The 22574-nt window shown below is 45.6% G+C and overlaps 1 protein-coding gene across 2 annotated transcripts in view; it reads left to right on the top strand.

The window, feature by feature from the left end:
- Positions 1 to 20699: 20699 nt before the first annotated feature.
- The window catches only part of ubxn4 (UBX domain protein 4), a 109791-nt gene continuing 107916 nt past the window's right edge, over positions 20700 to 22574 (top strand). Inside the window, exon 1 of one of the 2 annotated variants that reach the window (XM_037280648.1) lies at positions 20700 to 20860. In XM_037280648.1, the coding sequence (XP_037136543.1) occupies positions 20761 to 20860 (100 nt within the window). In that variant the 5' untranslated portion in view covers positions 20700 to 20760. The remainder of the gene's footprint in view (positions 20861 to 22574) is intronic. The other variant, XM_037280649.1, reaches the window with a different exon arrangement.

Here is a 22574-nt window from a genome sequence, read left to right as displayed (position 1 = left end):
GCTTAACATTTGACAAAGTCCAATTCGAAGACTCTGGAAATTCATTTTAGTAGATTTTGGTTCAATCTCAAAAAGAATGAAAAATCCATCTTCGTTCTTTTACTCCGGGCAGCATCACGGCCATCGCCCTGACTAGGAAGAAGCGTGTCCGGGCAACATATTTATAGGCTTCTGGCATTACCTCATCATAATATGTAGGTGAAAGGTCAGAATCCCTGCACCACTGGTTGTCTTGGCAACCTTGCTTCAAGCAGCAACCACTGCGCCTGACAGCAGTCTGTCACCGGATGCAGATGTTTCCTGTTTTGCTCGTTCTTTCTTTCACTATTAGCCCTTGATGTCTCCTCTCAACTTAATACATTCAGGTATGGATGGAACACCAATGTTAAATACAGGTTGGACAAAACATTGCAACATGAATCACATATATCTTGTCTAATAAAGATCAATCTCAACACATAATAGTACTTAACACAATAATGGGTTCCTCCAACTTAAACACATATATTGATATTGCTCAAGCTGTTACATCTTAAAATTATGGCATAGCAAACTCATATTCCAAAATTGTGCGTTGCTACGTGTTTGAGCAGGTCGTGTCCTCCCAATTGCTAACAATTTAATTTATTAGATTTGTTAATTTCCATCAGGTCACCCCTATGTCAAGCTTTAACACCATCTGGTGAAATTTTGGAACTACTACATGTTTTGGGATAGCCAATGTGCCTGGGCCAAATTCAATACCTAATTTTACACCATCTTGTACCACCATGCCACTTGACAGGTCGTACCCAAAGTCGACACGGTTCGATTCCGATTGTCGAGGCGCACTGTAATAGCACACACGCCTGTCAAAGTCTGATGAAATTTACGGCTTGCAGCAGACCGCAATTGACAGAGCGGAGGAGTGCACAGCCGATAGAAATTGGAAAACGTGGAAAAAGAGGCCTCAGGGGGTTTAATATTGGTATACCATGTAAGAAAAGTAATTTGTGTGCACACTGAAGTTAAAAATCTGCAGTATAAGGGGAAATGCAAAGCGCTCTTAGGGGAAACAAAGACAAGAAGTGCAAAGGGCATGTTTGTAAGTGCACCTGCGCACGGTAAGAAGCCACAGAATGACCAAACCGCATGGAAGCGGTTAGTAAGAAGCTACATGAGAGATGGATTCGAATCCCTTTGTCTGTGTGTTCTGTGTTCGTGCGTAATCTCTGTAAAGTTTGTGTCAGTTGTCGTCGTTCGTCTGAGCTCTGTGTGCGCGCTTTGTGTATTGGGCGTGCGTGCGTGCGGATGCGTGTGTATATGTGCGGTTGTGTGTGCGCTCGGTGTGTGTGCGTTTATGTACACACCCTGTGTGGGTGCGGGCGTGGGAGGAGGAAGACGGCCTGGATCAGAGAATGTTCAAGAAAGGAGGGGGCCCGGTGGGCTCCGAGGCGTGGAATGGCGCTATACCGGCGGGGGTGGGGGCCAGCGGGACGCGCGGGCCTGGCCAGACCGTGGCGTCAACATTGATACGCTGACCCCCCCTTGTCCAGGGGCGCTGTGCCGAGGAGTCCGCAAAGGCGGGGCTGAGTCCCCCCGGGAGAGGTAAATTTCGAGGAGAACTGAGGCAAGACGAGGGGAGATCAAATGTTGAGGAGCAAAGGGTGCATGACCAACAGCGAACGTGCATGATTGAAACTGAAACATCACTGGCACTAATGTTTAACAGTTTGCAAATAGGTGAGAGAGGGGCATGCTTGCAATACTCATTAAAATACTAATGTATGTGTACCTGTGGGTCTTAGGAAAACAGTTGGGCCGTGGCAGCAGTGATTTATGGCAGGACGCCACACATTCAGCCCAAGACAGATAGAAAGAGGGAGTGAGTGAAGAAAGGGGGGGCTAACTCGTAAATAATGAGATATTGGGAGTAATCTGATGGTCCTTTCTTTAAGACCCTTTAAATGATTTCCTGGTGTAGACAGGTTAGCAACACGAGAGATTTAGAGGTTCAAAAGAAAGACAGTTAAAAGAAAATAACATTTTTGATTTAGACAATTGCAGGCTAACAGGAGCATGAGAAAGAAGAGCTGAGAAGCGGGATCCAATTTGATCGGGGAGATTGGAAATTCACAGCACCATATTCTAAGTCACATTTTTGAGCAAGCATGACACAGGTAATGACGTTTGAGAGATCAAGGGCTAGATGTGGAACGCAGACCTCGATGAATTAATTTTGAATAATGATACTGAAGACACAATGTACTGTCCCATTAAATTGGAACTATAGATGAAACGTAGCTCGAAAATAGGATGAGGTGCAGGACTTACAATATAAAAACGAGATCGTTGTTACTAGGAGAATTTGAAGTTTGGTAAACAAACGTTACTAGCGAATTGATGGCAGCAGCTACATTTGGTTACAAGTTTGATGTCCCAGTCTGTCACTCTCAGTGCCAGGATCCCTGAAACTCGATCCCGAGACTCCGCCTGCAGCTGTGGACGACTACAAAACGGTGCCTGGCTTTGGCAAGGACAAAGAAAGACTGTTGTTGTGATTGGAGGGGGCAAGTACACTCCGGAGGAAAGACGACATCCTCAGGGACGAGAAAAGACAGTGAGAAGCGGAGGAACTCCCAATGATGAAAATTGACTCATTTGAACAATGGACTCATTCGAGAGTGATGGATGGGTTGGCTCTGAAGCAACAACAAAAGAATACCAACTTGAGAGTGTGAGGTGCTGCAAAAGAAGTGTCCGACGGCCAAATCGCACTCCTTGCTGTGGCGTTGCTAAACTTGGTGGAGCTTGGGTCAAAGTGGACAGGAGCTTCATTGTGCACTGAGTTTGACAGAACTGAGGAGATTTGATAAAAAATTGAATAATGCGTAGAGCTACTGTCAGGAACGGGGCAGAGGAATGGAGCGAGGACGACCAAATGCAGCTTGGACGAGGGTTTATTGCAGAAACCAAAGGACAAACCCGGCAAACTGACGTGACTAAGCAAAACCAAAAGGACAGACCGCCAAAGCGTGAAACAAAAGACAGGAACAAAACAAACCGCGTGACAGTGAGACATGCATGGTCCGCACATCTCGTGCAATGCTCCGACAGAGAGTGACACGCAAACAGAACTTAAACAAGACACAGGTAACGAGAGGCAGGTGCGTGTGATTACACAAATCATGGGCACACAGGAGGGGAGGGGCGAGCACACAGACAGAAACCACGGACATGAGCACACAGGAGGGGCGAGTCATGACAGCTACAGAGAGAAGCATCATGGTCAGAGATTGAACAGATTTGGATAAAACAAATAGGCTAAAATGGTAAGAAACAAGAGCGAGATCTAATATTTTGGCTTGTCAGGCTTAAGAAGTAGAAGTCGAGTTAGATAAATTTTAGAATAGGACATTTGGACTAAAGTGGATTCAGTCAAGAGGAAGCTAGGACGCTCAATGTACCAACTCAATACGATAGAAGTTTGTTGCACCATAGTGGAGGTTGGGTGGTCAGAAAGTTGGATACGTTAAATTTTTGACTTTCACACAATCATGCATAGGAGTCGCACAAGGCCACAGGTAACAAGATAATGACTGCAATAGGGGTCACTTACGACTGCACCGACATGGCAAAGTAGAAGCAAGAGAGCTGAGTAAGGGATTATATGCTAAACAGTCCGCTATAGAGTTACCAATAGGCGATTCTATCAAAAGAAGTACTAAGAGGTGGAGGTGAAGATAACAGGAGGATGTAGATATTCGGAGGTTTGATAAGGGCAAACTCCATTGTCAAAGATAGGATTAGAGCGAGTAGGAACGGGGGCATTTTGGCATTTTAACAGGGATTGACAGCAAGGGAGATTGAGGATAGAAGATCTGGACAGCAATGACGTAAATTACATTAAAAACTGCTCATTCCCTGTGTGGAGCTCCAGCTTTGCAGAGGGGGGCGGACCGCGCGAGTGAGTGGATGAAAGGAGTGGTAATAGGCGACGACTTAAGGAAGCAGGGAGAGGTGCGGGATGGTGTGACAGGCAGGATTTTTAGGAAGAAAAAAAAAAAGAAAAAAAAAGGGGGGGAGTGAGACTCGCCAAGAGGGACAATAAAGAGAAGCAGACTGAGAAACATATTTGAGCTAGACAACAGGAAAAAGGGGGAGAGCCAAATGATGACGTAAAAAGCCAGAGGGAATAGTCTGACCCATCTTTATTGAATTTAATTAGGATAAAGTCAAAGTCAAAATCTGCTTTATTGTCAACCTCTTCACATGCCAAGACACACAAAGAAATCGAAATTACGTTTCCACTATCCCACGGTGACAAGACATAGTACACGACATACATACAAGCAAACAACACAAAATAAAAACAAGAAGGCACAAACAATGAATAATAAGAGTGATGAATAAATAATAAATAAACAAATAACACAATAAATAAATAAATAAGAGGAGCAAAACGGAGCAAGTGTGCATACAGCAGACAGTCAGAATATAGCGCAAAAGTACAGGACGCTACGCAGAAGGGGGGAGCGAGTTCAGGATCCTAACAGCCTGGAGTACGAAGCTGTTGGTGAGTCTGGTGGTGCGCAGGCTCCTGTACCTCTTCCCAGAGGGCAGAAGATCGAACAACGAGTGAGCGGGGTGACTCACATCACTCACAATCGTGGTCGCCTTGCGGGTGAGACGGGAGGTGTAAATGTCCTTCAAGGAGGGGAGTGAAGCACCAATAATCTTACCGGCCGTGTTCACTATGCGCTGGAGGGCCTTCATGTTGTAGTCAGCGCAGCTACCACCCCAAACAGCAATACAACTGGAGAGGACGCTCTCAATGGTGCCACGGTAAAATGTAGTCATGACGGCCGGAGGAGCACACGCTCGCCTGAGCTTCCACAGGAAGTACAGGCGGCGCTGGGCCTTCTTCGCCAGTGATGCGGTGTTGGTGGACCAGGAGAGATCCTCACTGATGTGCACCCCCAGGAACCTGGTGCCGCTCACTCTCTCCACCACAGCACCGTCGATGGTCAGCGGCAGGTGTTGGGCGTGACCCTTCCGGAAGTCAACAACAATCTCCTTCAGCAGGAGGTTGTTGTCCTTGCACCACGTGGCCAGAAGGTCAACCTCCAACCTGTATAACGTCTCATCGCCCTTGGTGATGAGACCCACCAGAGTCGTGTCGTCAGCAAATTTCACCATGCGGTTGGTGCTGTAGGTTGCAGCGCAGTCATGCGTCAGCAGGGTGAAGAGCAGCACTGAGCACGCAGCTTTGGGGGGCCCCCGTGCTCAGCGTGATGCTGGCGGAGATCTTGTCGCCAACACGTACCACCTGAGGTCTCTGACTGAGGAAGTCTAGTAGCCAGTTGCAGAGGTAAGTACTTGGTAGGGCTTTCCAAGATGGCGGCGCCCCAGTTGGCTGCGGCTGCTACGGCTCTCAACAACCGACGAGCATTATCACAAAATATGTCGCCTAGGACAGTGGTCCCCAACCTTTTTTGCACCACGGACCGGTTACGTGTCAGAAATATTTTCGCGGACCGGCCTTTATATAAATAAATATATTTATATATTTATTATTTAAATATTTATATACATAAATAGGATGAAATAAAATGATACGACTGGCATACAAACAAATATAAACCACATAAAAATAAAACGTTGAATTAGTGGGAGCACCGAGCTCTTTTCTCAGAAATGAGCCGTTCCCATCTAGGCGTAATCGGAGACAATGACACCCGAAGTGGTTAAGTTTTGTCTTTAAATGCAGGATGCTTGGTCTCCATGTGCCGAAGCAGGTTTGAAGGCTTCATTGCCTCGTTAGCTAGCCTTTCGCCACATATGCAGTGCACTTGGCGCGTCAGAGTCACCTGTGGCGATAAATCCATATTTTAAGTAGGACTCCAGAAATGTTCTTTTAAATGCAGCTTTCCTTTTCTTAGAAGTCGTAGCCTCTTCTTCTTCAGTGTCCTCATTGGACGTTTTTCCCTTTCCGAAGAAGCTTTCCAAACTTCTCTGTTTCTTGCTCATTTTTGCTTGCCTCGCGGGCTTGACTGTGGTGACATGTCACGTGACCGAGACGAGCGCCCTGTGTCAAGAGTCCTTATTTTTCAGATGCACCGACAGATGTAATTGGGAGAGATTCGCCAAATTTTTTATATTTTTCAAAATAAATTCTTACTCATTTTTGCTAGCTTTGCGGGCTCGACTGGGGAAACATGTCACGTGACCGGGACGAGCGTCTTAACCTGAATGAATTGATCGTCAATCGGGGGGATTCAATCTTGGTCAAATGTGGTTCCTGAGAGGCCTCAGATTGCTGTCAGGGAGGAATTCGATATTAAATTAGGTTGAGCTTTCCTAGTTAATGTAACCTTAAGTAGCATGCCTTGAGCATGATTTAGGATGAGACAAATAGGTCCAAATTGTAGACGAAAACCATAAAATGGTTGGGGGAAGATTTTTGAATGTACCAATGTCATTTCTTGTCGGGTTGTTGTCGGGGCACTTGTGCCCAGTCAGGGGGGAATGTTGTGAATTTTTATTCTGGTATCATGCAATGTATATCTCACTAGTAAGCCTAAGTGTGACCGGGTCATGTTCGGGTCAGGTTCGTGTGGGATTGTTTGGGGCTTGGTCCAGGAATGTAGGTTCATTGGCACCAGACACATCTGGTTTCCATTAACAACTGCTAAGATATGCACCGTGTAGAGTTAGGGAGGCTGACTGGGGGGGTCATAGATCATCCAACAGCCCCGTGTGCGCGCACCCGAGTGAAGGGAAGCGTGGGGGTATAGGTTTTAGGGGAGAGTAGACAAAGGGACTCGACATCTTGGCTAGGGCGCGAGACACTTCTCTCTGACATCGGTTGAATAAAATCTTTCCCCAATCAGCCATGTGTGACTGAAGTTTTCCTTCCCCAAGCCAGCCACTTTTTCACCGTTTGTTTGGAAGACCAGCTGACCATCGAAGAGAATTCACCACAAAACAAATGGACGACTGCTCCTCAGTTGTTCACTGTAAATTTGAACTGGAGATCTCTTATTCTACAGGTAGGCGTGTCCCAGGATCACTAGCACCCCCTGCCATAAGGTTGGAGAACCTTTTTTCGTAGCCTCCGTAAGATCTCTTTTCAAAGCCGTTTTGTTCATCTAAAGAAACACGACGTTACAGACAGCTGACAAAAAATACAAGAAATTATATACACCAGCTTAACTACGGAAATTAATTAATATAGCCAGTGTTTGAACACTTAAACAGCGACATAAAGACAGAGAGCAGTTTAGTCTGACTGCATAGCCTGTCAACTGTCACGAACGGAGAGGAATGGAGCGAGGACGACCAAATGCAGCTTGGACCAGGGTTTAATGCAGGAACTCAAAAGACAGACCCGGCAAACTGACGTGACTAAACAACGAAACCAATAGGACTGATCGCCAAAACGTGAAACAAAAGACAGGAACCAAACAAACCGTGTGACAGTGAGACATGCATTGTCCACACATCTCATGCAATGCTCCGACGGCGAGTGACACGCAAACAGAACTTAAATAAGACACAGGTAACGAGAGGCAGGTGCGTGTGATTACACTAATCATGGGCACACAGGAAGGGAGGGGCGAGCACACAGACACAGAACTGGGGACGAGACATGACAGAACCCCCCCCACAAGGGACGGCTCCCGACGTCCCAAAAACCCAACCCCCCACGGCGGCACGCGGGGGGGCGGGGGGGCAGCGCACTAGTCCAGACAACCCTACTGGTTTTCGGAACAGCTTGAACCGCGCACGGCGGCGACTTGGGAAACAACCGCACTCTGCGGTGACTTGGGGCACAGAACCGCACCGCACTCTGGCGGCGACGAGGGGAAACAGAACCGCAATCGGCGGCAACAGAACCGCAATCGGCGGCAACTCGGGGAAACAGAACCGCAATCGCCGGCAACTCAGGGACAGAACCGCGCTCGGCGGAAACTCGGGGAACGGAACCGTGCTCGGTGGAAACTTGGAAAGTCAGAGCCGCAATCGGCGGCAGTTTGAAGTCCGGACCGCAATCAGCGGCAATTGGAAGGCGGAGCTGTACGCAGCGGCAAGAGTCACCACGCGCTGCAGCAGTAGGGGGTGGGGCCATCGACGATCGCGGGTCCGGCGCAGCTGGCTTGAATCTGGCGACCGCGAGTCTGATGACGCCGGGAGGCACTCCGATGGCGGCCGCGAGTCTGATGACGTCGGGACGGACGACTGACGTCGATCGGGCGTCGCGGACGGGAGCTGATGGTGGAAGGTCCAAGCGCTGGTCGCAGTGATGGTCGGAGCATTCTGTCAGGAACGGAGAGGAATGGAGCGAGGACGACCAAATGCAGCTTGGACCAGGGTTTAATGCAGGAACTCAAAAGACAGACCCGGCAAACTGACGTGACTAAACAACGAAACCAATAGGACTGATCGCCAAAATGTGAAACAAAAGACAGGAACCAAACAAACCGTGTGACAGTGAGACATGCATTGTCCACACATCTCATGCAATGCTCCGACGGCGAGTGACACGCAAACAGAACTTAAATAAGACACAGGTAACGAGAGGCAGGTGCGTGTGATTACACTAATCAAGGGCACACAGGAAGGGAGGGGCGAGCACACAGACACAGAACTGGGGACGAGACATGACATCAACATAGGCAGCCGTGTGATTACGCAATCCTCAGAGGAAGCTAGACAGGACGTTGGCTCCTCCGAGCGAATCGTCTTCGGTTTTAAAATAACTGTAAAAATTCAGCGATTTTGGTTCAAAATGATACAAAATTATTGAAATTAAAAGGAAAATGACTTTATAATAAAAACAATTGAATTAGTTTTTCCCCTTTTCATGATGCAGGGGAGGCATAGTGTTAGGGTGGTGCTCACTCTAACTTATTTTGCAAGAACCACACGGGAGACAAGTAAGTCCTTTTAGACACCTGTAGGTGGAGAGTCATTCGTCGCTGTGCGTACAGCGATGATCAAATGAGGTCTGACTCAGGCCTCTTGCAGGAGCATTTTTATTGAGAGAAACAGAGTGGGGGTGAGAGTGGGGGTGAGAGTGGACAGGATGGGGTTGAAGCCCCTGGCCTGCTGATCAAAGCATAGCAGGGGGTCTTTTACGACGTTGTGTAAACAAAACAACTTTGATTGCTTCCTCTGCAGCTAGTCAATCAATTCAAAAGATCTTAGCACTTTGTTCTACTACTTTTGTTAAGACAGGACAATAGAATAGAATAGAATAGATCTTTATTTGTCATAGTAACATGTACAAGCTAGGTTAATTACCGTTTTTTCCATGTATAATGCGCAAACGTTAGCTAATTTATTGTCGTAAAATCTGGGGTGCGCATTATACATGGGTACAATTTTTTTTTTTTTTTTTTAAAGAAAATCTCCCTCGAAATAAAACTTGAAATCGCCTTTCTTCTTGTTTGTTGTCAATCGCGCATCGCATTCAGCCATCCTGCCCAACACACTTAGTCAGTAAAATTCATAATTGACGACACATCGTTTGATGCGATGGTGCAATCCTTGATGGTGTGTTATTGTCAAATATTGTTTGTTTTTTAATCTCCATCGCAAACCGGATATCATACGGAGGCCGCCGTCAGCTATATAAAGAGCGAGAGTTCAGTTCTCTACCTAAATGCGTATTACAGGTAATATTTTATTTCACAACACTTTGCCTTGTTCCTTTCTTCTCTGCTGTTCACTTCAAACACGCTCCATACGAACACAATGCCCTCGTATCAGACGCTTGCTCGATCACCTGCTCGTTTGCTGTCACAATGTACCCTACACAAATCCGAAACATTTCTTCGCTATCGAGTTTGCTAGCGCATGCGCAGTCATACTGACCGGCAGAATAACATCCGGTTGTTCCCAAAGATGATCTTTTTTCTGAAATAGTTTTACGTTTACGGACTTAAGTAAGAGTAAAAATTTGGGTGCGTATTATACATGGGTACAGGCTTTTTTTCCAGCATCGACTTGCCATTTTTAGGGTGCGTATTATACATGGGGGCGCATTATACATGGAAAAACGGTATTACAGGTTACATTCCAACATAATCATACGATCAAGATAATCTGTAAACCCTAACATATCCCTCCTGTTTTATCATATGATTATGCCAACCCCGATCAATCAAACATAAGTAAGAAAATACAATGACAGCAATAATTTCCAGTGAAGATGAGGTTTTCCCTCAATACTCCAGTCCAAATTTAGTGTGTGAGTGAAAAACCTGCGGCAACATTAATGCAGGAAAAGAGTCACATGGTCCCTCTGCCTTAGGCGACCAGAATGCTATCAATAAAAAAATTCAAATAAAAAGAAAAACACAGAAACACTACATCATTGTATCCATCACTTGCAAGGCATTTTCGATGGTCAAATCATCAAGTTTCTGTAAAACATGCTGAGCTAAACAGCATCTACGCAATCCACGTTTCGCAGACCATTATAGTCATCACATCCGTCATGTCTGAGAAGTTGTATATGTACCTGTGCTACGGTAGAATACACAACCCTTGTCACAGCAGACTTCAAACATGGGACAACACAGGTCGTAAACAAGCACAACAATACCAGCACAGCAAGCACAGGAGCCACAAGTTTGAACAGCAACTGCCACCAAGTGCCAGAGAATAGCCATGAAAAGAAATCCCATTGATGTGAGATTTTATCCTCCGACATGGCCTGCTGTAAATTCCTCAGTGAGTTCATGGCATCCTTGATGTGCGTGTGATTATCTCCTGGAATGTATGTGCAACAGGAAGTCCCAATGATGTGGCACACACCACCTTGTGCTGCAGTCATCAAGTCCAGAACCATCCTGTTTTGCAAGACCATTAGCCTAATAGCCTGAATCTCTCTGTTTTGTCCATCGTTGACTTGCAGTGAGAGATTCACAAAGGATTGAAAACGATAGTTCAGTGTCTCGATGAAGAGCGATTGTTTTCCAACTCCGATCCAAGGAAACAGCGCATGAACAACTTTGTCTCCGATGGACCATACTTTATGGTCGTCCGGAACATTCGCACCCCAGACAGGGTCATGGGAGTCAAAGGTTGCAACCGCCCTGCGTCGACGTCCAGAAGAGTTGTGTGCTGTCGTCAGCTGATGATGTTGTATCCTGTAGGTGTGGTCTGTCACCCACACTGGTGCACACACTCCTGTCCAGTTGGCGGGCAGCATCGGATAAACCTTGTGACCACAAAGCCACCAGCCATTCTGTATGAAGTATGTTCCGTTTGATGGTGCAGCCATGTTGGTCGGAGAACCCTCACCACCTGAAATGGCTCTCTTATCCTGACACTCAGCGGTGATGTCCAAAGCTCCCATCCAGTTTCCTCCTGGAGAGCAGTCGCTGTCAATGCATTTGTGGGTCTCATTTCCTTGGATGTAACACGTATAGTTCACTCCAGGTGGCCGCTCTGTGTAGGGCCTACACTGTAGGCCACCTGCGGCAGTGTTCGTCCTTTAACAGTCACATTGAGATTTGTCCAGAAAAGCTGATCACAGGTACCTTCCGCAAGTCCAGGGCGGGAAGGGTCAGCATCACTGACTGTGACAGCACGGTGTTGATATCCAACTCCTCCCATGGATGCCATACATTTCGCTTCAGTGACATTCATTGCTCTGGCCTCCAAGTGAACTTGTGTAGAGGAAGGAGGAAGTTTGGAACACACATAGCAACCCTCCTGTGTGTGTGATCTCACAGTGAACTTGACGTACCGGTACCAAGTGTTGGTTTCGTATGGGTTTCTGGGGTCCCATGACCAGTCCTCAAAGTTCTCATCGTGTGACCATCATTTTCCACGGTCAACATTGTCACTTGGTCTGTTCAGTTGAGTCCATACACCATAGCACGCTCCAACCACAACGCAGCAGAGGATCCACCTGGCATGTGGAGCCCCGTTGCTACTTGGATGACAGGGACACCGAGGCATACCCTCGCCTAGCGGAGTGGGGATTGTTGTTCGCTTCACCAACATTGAGACGCCTAACCCAATACGATGAGGCTAGTTTGAAGTCAGGCTTCCCCACCACGCCGAAATGAGGGGTCCAGCACTCCCTGTAGCTTGCAGTGGCTGAGGTGAATCCAGCTGGGCCGTTCAGCAATTTTCACTGCGGTGGGGGTAGTCAGCAAGACTTGGAATGGTCCCTCCCACCGTGGGCTGGCCCAGTTCTTTCTTTTGATGACTTTGATGTAGACCCAGTCTCCTGACTTGATGGGGTTGTCGATCTGTGACGATGAAAGATCAGGCGGCAGTAAATTTGCATTTGACACCTCTGTCAGTCTGAGTGTTCTGATCATGTAATCTGCCAAGGACTGTTCTTCATCTGCCTTTTGTAAATCTGCATGGAACACAGGTAGTCTATATGGTCTCCCGTGGATGATTTCAAAAGGTGTTAGCCCTTCTGAAGTGGGAGTGATTCTCATATAGAGCTTCACTAAGTCTAGGCACTCTGGCCAAGATCTGCCTGTTGTTTCCATGCATTTTTTCAACCTGCTTTTGATAGTATAGTTTGATCGTTCAACCAGGCCAGCGCTCGAAGGGTGGTAACTGCAGTGGTTTTTTAACGTTATCCCAAGGTGTACAGCCATGTTCTGTACAACTTGGTTCACAAAGTGTGGACCATTGTCACTGTAAATGGTTTGGGGGATGCCATGGGTCGGTATGATGGCTTTGCAAATGGCTTTTGCCACTGTTAAGGCATCTGCACGTTTAGATGGAACTATTTCCACCCATTTGGAAAATGCATCAATCATCACTAGGCAGTATTTGTGAGGTCCACTTTGTGTGAGTTCAATAAAATCAATATGCATGATTTGAAATGGGTAAGACGGTTTTGGAAATGAGCCTCTCTTAGGTCTCATGTTTCCTTGTGGATTATGTTTCACACAAACGGGACATGCTTTACAAAAATGTTTTAAGGAAACATCTAAACCAGGGGTGGCCAACCGGTCAGAGACTAAGAGCCACATTTTTTTACTGTGTACCGCAAAGAGCCGTATAACTTTGCCCTTTAAAGGTAAACGCAAACCAAAACTGTGAGTCTGGGTGAATTGGCACTGAGAAAAATGCATTGCTAAGATCAATTACTGTGAAAAACTTCTGGTTGGGCTTCAAAGTGTTTAGAAGTGTGTGTGGGTCAGGCACATTAGGTGCTCTTGTCTGCACTGCATCATTCACTGCTCGTAAATCTTGTATCATTCGCCAATCAATTTTATTGGCCTTTCGAACTGGAAAAATAGGAGTGTTGCAAGGAGAATCCGAGCACTTCCTAATGATTCCTCCTGACAAAAGACCATTTATACCAGGGGCAATCCTATTTATTGCCTCCTGTTTTAAAGGATATTGCTTAACTCTTGGACGCCACTCCACTTGATCTGCACTGGCGGAATGGATGTTAAAAGTCCTACATCAGATGGGCCCTTTGTCCACAGTTTTTCAGGAAGCCCAGCCAATTCCCCCTCCTCCTTTTCATTCAAACAAATGTTAACTAGTCAGGGAAGCGAACAAGTGCATGCCCTACCAACAGCTACTTCACACACAGTTTGCTTCCACATGTCACAACTAGTACTGTAGCTCCACCCATCACCTTTGTCCTCATAATCAGTGACAGATCCAGCAAGTTTAATCCGGCAACCCACATCTGCCCATGTTATACTGTGAGGTTTAAACAATGAAATGTGGGGTACAGCCGACAACTTGTATTTGTCTTCCTGAGGAGTGGGCAGGAGCACAGCAGCAGCTGCAAATGACCTGCGATCAGTGTACAGAGCAGTGATTGTTAAAGTTACTTCTGTATCACTGAGAAAACTTTCAATATAGTCATCTTGTGGATCTGTGAGAATATTGATGGTGACACGTAATTCTTTACAAGTCATTTCTGATTTAGGTCGCGTCAATTGTTTCCGGGCTTCACTCAGCAAATTGCCTGGTAGCTTGGGATTCTGTTCAGCAGAGATGTCATAAGAACAGCAAATCCGCTCACCTGCCTGTGCAGCAAATGAGTCTACATCTCTCACTCTACATGCTCGCATGCCATCCTTTACTGGAATTATTGCAATTCCCAATCTAGTCATCAGATCTCGTCCCAGAAGGTTTATGGGACATTTTGGGGATAGGACAATCGAGACTGAAGCCATGTTTCCAGTTTCATTATTTCTCACTTCAACTGGATTGGAGATACTCTCCTTGTGTACCTGCCCATCAGCAGATTTTACCCAAATAGTATTTTGGGAGGCCTTTAGATTTGGGACTTTAGTTTTTATTACGGTTTTACAAGCTCCGGTATCACACAAAAACTCTACCACTTCCGCCAATGTTTAAAGTAACATATGGTTTTTCTTTTAATGCATTCAAAATGTCCCATGCTGCATGGACATCTACTATTTCTTCCTCTGTAGGAGCACAAGAGATCAAAGGGGAGGAATCTAGTCATGCTGAAAATGTGGCTTTTCCTCTGCCCCTTCCTCCACCCTTTGATTGGTATTGTTTTGCAAAACGACACGCTCTTGCAAAGTGTCCTCGTTTCCCACAGTTCCAACAGTTGTCAGAATCTGATGGGGGTTTTGAATTGTATGGCGGCCTGCGACCTTGTTGGCCTCTACCTCTTCCTCTGCCCCGCTGGGACCCTTGGAAGAAGACTGTTGTATCTTCATCTAGGTCATCATCATCATCATTGTCTGGATGAAATACATCAGAACTTTGGCCTCTTTTGATCACTTTTTCAGCATGTCTGGCCCATTGCATAGTTGTTGTCACACTTGCAATATCCACTTCCACCAAATGTTTCCTCACCCAGTTGCCTATTTCAGGGCGGAAATTAGTGAGGAGCGCATTTTTAAGCTGTTGCTGATAAGCACTCTCAGCTGCATCATTGAATGGGATGCCACTATGCACCCTGAATTCTTTTTCAAATCTTAAGCGAAAATCATCAGTATCTTCCCCAGGCTTCTGTTTTATTCCTGCCAAATGACCATAATTCGCTCGTCTTGGAAATATAGTTCTCACTCTTTGCACAAGATCATTCCATTGTGTTGCATACTCCCCTACCAACTGATTTCCCTCAACGGGATAGGGAAAAGGCCCTTGATTATTCCTACCTGTATAATTTCCTCTAACCTTTGCCCAGTCTTTTCCCAAAGAAGACATTGCAGCTTCTCCTGCCTCATGCCCATTCAGTCTATAGGAATGTACGATTCCAGCCATGTCTTCTGTCCATTTATCTGGGTCTTCAGCAACAGGGGTAAGCCCTTCAACTGCTTTTCTTGCTTCTTCCAAAATCCATGGCCGAAAAACGTACGTATGTCGAGGTTGGCCTTCCCCTAGAATAGGGTTTGGCACCTGTATCATTGGGCACACATCAACATTGTCCAAATTTTGGGAAAATCTAGCAGCAGTGGTCAAACCTCTTGTTTGTACAGGACTTCTAGTAATGTGACCCTGACTTTTTTTTCTGTTATATGGGGGAGGGTGCAGGTCTGTTAAACTTGGATACAAGTTTTGCATACGAGCGGAAGGTCCCTCTTGCTCCTCTGCTTGAGCTGCGCTTCCAGCTGCGGCTGGAGCCGTGGCCGGGACAGTGCGCCTCATTGTCTTCCGGCCTGACAAACATAGTCGCAGTCTCATCGCTTTTCATCTTTCTATCTTTTGTCTTTTGGATTTGTTCTCTTCTCTCTTGTGAAGCTTTCAACCACAGTCTAGCACAATTCAACTCTCTCTCTTTTCTTTTCTTTTTCAGTCCCTTTGTCTTCCTATCTAGCGTCCCTGGTGTGCGCCCTGTTAACGCACTGCGGTTAAAGAATAAACCAGTTAACCTTCACGTCCTTGTCCGACCTATTCTTGTTATATAAGAACCTGGAAAATAGTAAGGATATAACAGTTGGTCTCACTTTTTTTGCTAGTGCATCATAGTCTGGAGTAAAATTTGTTGTGGCAATTCTTAGGATAGAGCCGAGGTGTTGGTCCGTTAACCTAGATCTGTGACGGGTTGATGTTGATGTCCATGTGGCTGAACGTCACGTCGCATAGGTCGAGCGAAATTGTCCACTCTTTTTTTAAACACTCGGCACTCAGTGTCCGCCTTTCTTTTCCTTGGGCCACTCATTTTAATGGAAGGATTCCAGGGGAAGGTTTGTAGGTGGCTTTAGCGTAAAACGATATCTGAAAGCTCAGTGCGTGAATTACGACAATGCTGACGTCACAGCCTACACTCTAAATTCAGCACTGATAGAAATAGAGCACGGAGTGCGGCATATTCGTACTACTGAGTATGTACACGCACTTGTGAGTGTGCACCGAGCTTTCTGACACGGCTTCCGGTAATAAATGCGCGGGCAGTTCCCCATCTACTGGGGAAACGCAGTCATTGCAGGGAAAATGACCGAAAAAAAAAAGTTTAATAATATAATCTATATAATCTACCGGATGTGGCCCGCGGGCCGTAGTTTGCCCATACCTAAAGTTTAGGCCAATACATAGTTCTAGTATTTGAATGCAATCACAACATTCTTTTAGTTTCCAATGTCTATGATTACAATACCAAACCTAAAAATGATAAACTACTCGATTCTTTAGTTAAGAGGATCACTTTTTGGCTTTCTAAATATCCCAATTTAATTCTCTTAATTGGGGGTGACTTTAATGTTACAATGCGCTCAACACGGGACTGCACTACATCCTGCACCATCTGGACACCCCAGCAACGCACGCCAGTATCCTGTTTGTGGACTTCAGCTCGGCGTTCAACACCATGGCTCCTGACATCCTCCAACAGAAGCTCATCCAGCTCGCGGTGCCTGCCTCCACCTGTCAGTGGATCACCAGCTTCCTGACCAACAGGAGACAGCGTGTGAGGCTGGGGACCATCACATCCGACACCTGGACCACCAATACTGGCGCCCTCCAGGGGTGCGTCCTCTCCAATGTTCCCTCTAAGCTGCGCGCGTGCGCAATCGCGCACTGCCCGCACGTTCTCAGCGCACAAGAAATCTATCCAGCGCATAAACATCCCCCCCCCGAAGCGAAGCGAACACGCAGCGTTAGCGCCTCATTAGCAACCCCCCCCCCGAAGCGAACACGCAGCGTTGGACGTCCCATTAGCAACCCGCCCCGAAGCGACCTGTTGTTGCTCACTGTAGTCCTCAGTTTGCTCAGGGAGCTTGTGTCTATGCCCAGATACATGAAAAATTAGAGGGAACATTGGTCCTCTCCCCACTGCTCTTCTCTCTCTACACTAATGCAGGCCCACCGGTGTGTGGACACGGCCTGGTGCCCACGAACCAGCCCCCAACTATGGGTTAAATAGTACCACTGCCCAGTGGGCTCCTCGGGAGAGGAATGGGCTAAGGGAGTCAACCCCTACAGAAAATCAATTTCCCCTTGGGTTGGTGTCAGGAAGGGCATCCGGCTGTAAAAAGTTTTGTTCCAAAAATTTTCTCAGTATCGGACTCTCAACCACGAGATGGCCATGGACCGTCCCCGGTGGAAGAAAGCCATATTGAGAATCCAGTCCAACCCAGCGGCGTCTGGAAAGCGGACTTTAAACCGATGATGATGATGATGATGCTCAAACATGGCCAATAAAAATTCTTGGATCTTCTTGAATCTTGAATCTTAAATGACACTATGGACAAGTGAACCCCAACATCACATTTTCGAATACATTTGAGAATAGAGGCAATTTGAATGACCTAGCAAACAAAATTTCCAGAGAAGGTCTCATTTACATTGAGGAACCGCTCTGGTTTTTAAAAAATTGCGTATTGATTAGTGGCTAATTTCAAATACAGTCATCCCTTGCTATATCATGGTTCACCTTTTACTGCCTCGCTGCTTCACGGATTTTTTTCACAGTGCATTGTGTTATGGCTTCAGATGAAAAAGGCACTGCATAGCGGAGTCAGGCCACAGAGGTACGTAATGATGATTAAAATTATCATTTTACTGTAGTTTTCTGGAAGAAAGTGTTTACTTGTTAAACAAATGCTTGGGCCTGAAAACAAGTTGTGTCCTTTGGTTTCAATGTTATACCTGTATAATAATGGTAAAAGAAAATAAAGGTTTCTACTTCACGGATTTCACCTTGGAATCAACCTCCCATCTATCCAGGACTTGTACTTGTCGGAACGTAACCCCAGCGAAAAACGAGGGATTACTGTAGTCTGCCCAAAGATAGCATTACAGTCGATATTCTCACGCCTCTTACAGATCATAGAGCAATATATATTAACTTGTAACTTTTTACAACCAATTTTACCAAAAGATCATCTTATTGGAAACTAAATAATTCACTCTTGAGCCATGCACTCATGAAATCTGAAATTATACGTCTAATGAAGTTTTTTATGGACAAGGCAAATAAAGAACGGTCCTATAGTACAAACTGGGAACAGGTAAATTCTTGGGACAGTATGGGGCTAGAATGGCGAAGTTAAAGTCGGCAGAAGAAGAAAAGTTGATCTTGAATTGCCACCTGACAAAGTCTCGGAGAAGGACAAACTGCAAATTAGAACCCTTCAGTTCAAACTTGATGAGCTTTAGCGCCAAAAAGCTGAGGAAAAGATGAATAGAGGAAGGCGAGTAGAATTCCGTGTATTTTATCAGATTAGAGAAACACACATCGAAATTTAATACCATTCACCAACTGAATATAAATAGTGCAGTTATTGATGATCCCGAAATTATTCCACTCTCTTCCTTAAAGTTCAAAGTCAAAGTCAGCTTTATTGTCAATCCCTTCATATGTCAAGACACACAAAGAAACCGAAATTCCGTTTTCTCCATCCCACGGTGACGAGACATACAAGTAGGCGACACAAACAAAAACAAGAAGGCACAAACCATAAATAATAAATAATAAACAAAGTAAAACGAGCGATGAATAAATAACAGACCAATAACCCATTAAATAAGAGGGGCAAAACCGAGCCAGTGCGCATACAGCAAGAACAGGACGCTACGCTGAAAGGGGGAGCGAGTTCAGGATCCTAACAGCCTGGAGTACGAAGCTGTTGGAAAGTCTGGTGGTGCGGGAGCGCAGGCTCCTGTACCGCCTCCCAGAGGGCAGAAGTACAAACAAAGAGTGAGCGGGGTGACTCACATCACTCACAATCTTGGTCGCCTTGCGGGTGAGATGGGAGGTGTAAATGTCCATCAAGGAGGGGAGAGAAGCACCAATAGTCTTACTAGCCGTTTTCACTATGCGCTGCAGGGCCTTCAAGTCATGGTCAGTGCAGCTGCCACCCCAGACAGCAATACAGCTGGAGAGGACGCTCTCAATGGTGCCGCGGTAAAAAGTAGTCATGACGGCCGGAGGCGCCCCCGCTCGCCTGAGTTTCCGAAGGAAGTACAGGCGGCGCTGGGCCTTCTTCGCCAGCGACGCGGTGTTGGTGGACCAGGAGAGATCCTCACTGATGTGCACCCCCAGGAACCTGGCGCTGCTCACTCTCTCCACCACAGCACCGTCGATGGTCAGCGGCAGGTGTTGGGCGTGACCCTTCCGGAAGTCAACAACAATCTCCTTGGTCTTGTCGACGTTCAGCAGGAGGTTGTTGTCCCTGCACCACGCGGTCAGAAGGTCAACCTCCAGCCTGTATTGAGTCTCGTCTCCCTTGGTGATGAGACCCACCAGAGTCGTGTCGTCAGCAAACTTCACTATGCGGTTGCCGCTGCAGGTGGCAGCGCAGTCATGCGTCAGGAGGGTGAAGAGCAGCGGACTGAGCACGCAGCCTTGGGGGGCCCCTGTGCTCAGCGTGATGCTGGCGGAGATCTTGTTGCCAACACGTACCACCTGTGGCCTCTGACAGAGGAAGTCCAGTAGCCAGTTGCAGAGGCGGGTACTGAGGCCCAGCTTGTCAAGTTTGCCGATGAGACGCTGCGGCACAATGGTGTTGAAGGTGTTAAAGTTGATGAAAACGAAAAATGCAGTAGCTTTACTCGATGCATACATTGAGTTAGATGTTATTTGCCACCTGACAAAGTCTCTGAGAAGGACAAACTGCAAATTAGAACCCTTCAGTACAAACTTGACGAGCTTTAGCGCCAAAAAGCTGAAGGGCCCTTTGTTCTTTTGAGGAAAAGATGGATAGAGGAAGGCGAGTAGAATTCCATGTATTTTTTCAGATTAGAGAAACACACATCGAAATTTAATACCATTCACCAACTGAATATAAATAGTGCAGTTATTGATGATCCCAAAATTATTCCACTCTCTTCCTTAAAGTTGATGAAAACGAAAAATGCAGTAGCTTTACTCGATGCATACACTGAGTTAGATGTTTTTGGTGACCTCTAATTGGGCGATTTTGGGTTATTTTGTATTTATTTATTTTGTTTGATTCTCTAGTTTGCTATTTTGTCCTTTTAATTATTATTTTACTTTGTGGATTTGTTTAGTTTAGTTTTGTTTACCTATTGGTGATACTTTGTCTATTTATTTTTGTTTTGTTGGGTACTGTGTGCCTTGTGCCTTACATTTCGTGTTCTCATTGTTCATGATATGCCATGTTGTTTGTATATTTCTGTTTTAGATAAAGCAAAAAAAAAAAAAAAAAAAAAGAAAAGGTGACTGCACCGGCCTTAGAAGGGAGCAGGCTGTGGATTTGGACACAGCACTCGTGTAGTTACGGTAGTAAGCGAGCCAAGATGGCCGATTGGCATTCTGCGCATGCGCGCAATGGATTACCCAGCCGTCGCGAATCGTGTCTTGATAAGTGTCCGTACTTGCGTGTGTGTGATCGTATGAGCGTAACCTTTACGATGATTTGGTTCAGTGGATCCATACCTGATGCCATTAATTTGGCTAAACAGAGGAAGTTTGTCTTTGTCATCGTCATTACAGGTGTGTGCTTCTATTTTTGCCAATATGATCGTCCTAGCAATATTTTCAGTGAAATGAGTAGGAGTACATAGCGAGTTAGCCTCCCCCTAATTGAAAATGTGTGCAACAAAAAACATTAGATTTCAACTCCAAAGTATAGTTTGTATTAACGATATTGGTGTCAGCGGACTGTGGTCGAGACAGCCTGCGCCGCCAAAATTGAGCTTAGGATCTTACTTAAACGCTCAGTATCTGTGTAAATTCGGCGTTTAGGCACAGGACTGCGAACCGTGTATGAACAAAATTGCCTTTGATCCCAAATTATTTTGTAAAGCAATCCTCCATTTACCATTCAAGGATTTTTGGACAGAAACTTTTAGAGTCAGTTTCAAACTTCAAAGTGGTTGAGTTCACAATTGGCTTTAAGTGAGCTTGCGTTACAAACACTGTACTGACGACACCGAAACCCGGAACTCAACGGCCTTGGTACTCGACATATTAGTTCGACCTAAATTGTCGGAAAATCTTTGCTCAGATCTCGAACAAAGCTTCGGAATCCGTCCGACTCACGCGACTTTTGTGTAAAAAGAAAAAGAAAAAAAGAAAACGTACTGTACAGTTCACCTTGATCTGTGAAAATTGGGGCACATATGTAACAGTTACGAGAACGACAGCCATACGAGAAAACTGCCATTTTTACTTTATTTTGGAATTGGGCACCATATGGTCTAATAGAGGTTACATTTTATTGAACATCTTCAGGAGATTTTATCTGATTGTTTTCAAACTTTGGGTGTTTCTTCTAAAAATGTTTAGGATGAAAAACTACTAAAAGCATTTATTTTGCCAGACACGGTTGTTGTGGCAATGTGCTGTTTCCCCCCCCAAAAATAAATACAAAAAATAAATAATTGTTTTTGAAGGTCTGAACCTGGGCATATACTCATAAGACTTTATACAAACATCAGACCTGGTATAAAAAGCAATATTTTAGAATTTTTATGTAAAAATGTCAAAATCAGGCTCCTCCAGAACGTGAGGATGAACTGGTCATTTGAATCAGGTGTGTTTAATGAGGGAAACTTGGAAAACATGTAGGAATGCGGCCCCCAAGGAAAGGCGTTTGACACCCCTGAGGCCAAACTATCCTCTAAAGCAGGGGTCGGGAACCTTTTTGGCGGACAGAGCCATAAATGCCCATTTTAAAAAAATAATTTACTTTGAGAGTCATACCATTTTAAAAAAAATAAATAAATAAATAAAAATAGGCTAAATACAATGCATATATTTTAATTAAGACCAACCATTTTTTCAGTGTACTAATGTATTCTTTTTAATAACATTTTAATATTGAAGCCTAGAAAAAAACCTCACCATTAATGAGACTTCTGGGGCTGCATCGTTTTGCTGATGGCTTTGTAGTCCGGTTGATATGCGGTGAGGTTGAGCTTCATGCAGGCGTTGAGGCTCTCATCAGTCATAATGGCCCGATAGTGAACGGTTCTTGGTGACAGAGGCATGTCTTTTATCCATTTGAGTATCTTTTCTTTGTCCATGAAGTCGTCAAAAAGTTCATGAGCCACATCAAGCATAAATGTTTTGAAATACTCGCCATCCGTGAATGGCTTTCCGTTCCTCACAATTGCTAATGCGCCAGCAAAACTAGCTGAATTAAAGTCACCTTGTCTGGTCCATACACGGAGTTGCTGTTGATTAGCTTGGACCTTCCTCTGGA

Source organism: Syngnathus acus, chromosome 21 (assembly GCF_901709675.1).
Source record: "Syngnathus acus chromosome 21, fSynAcu1.2, whole genome shotgun sequence".
Taxonomy (NCBI): domain Eukaryota; kingdom Metazoa; phylum Chordata; class Actinopteri; order Syngnathiformes; family Syngnathidae; genus Syngnathus; species Syngnathus acus.
This window is presented reverse-complemented; position numbering and strand designations above follow the sequence as displayed.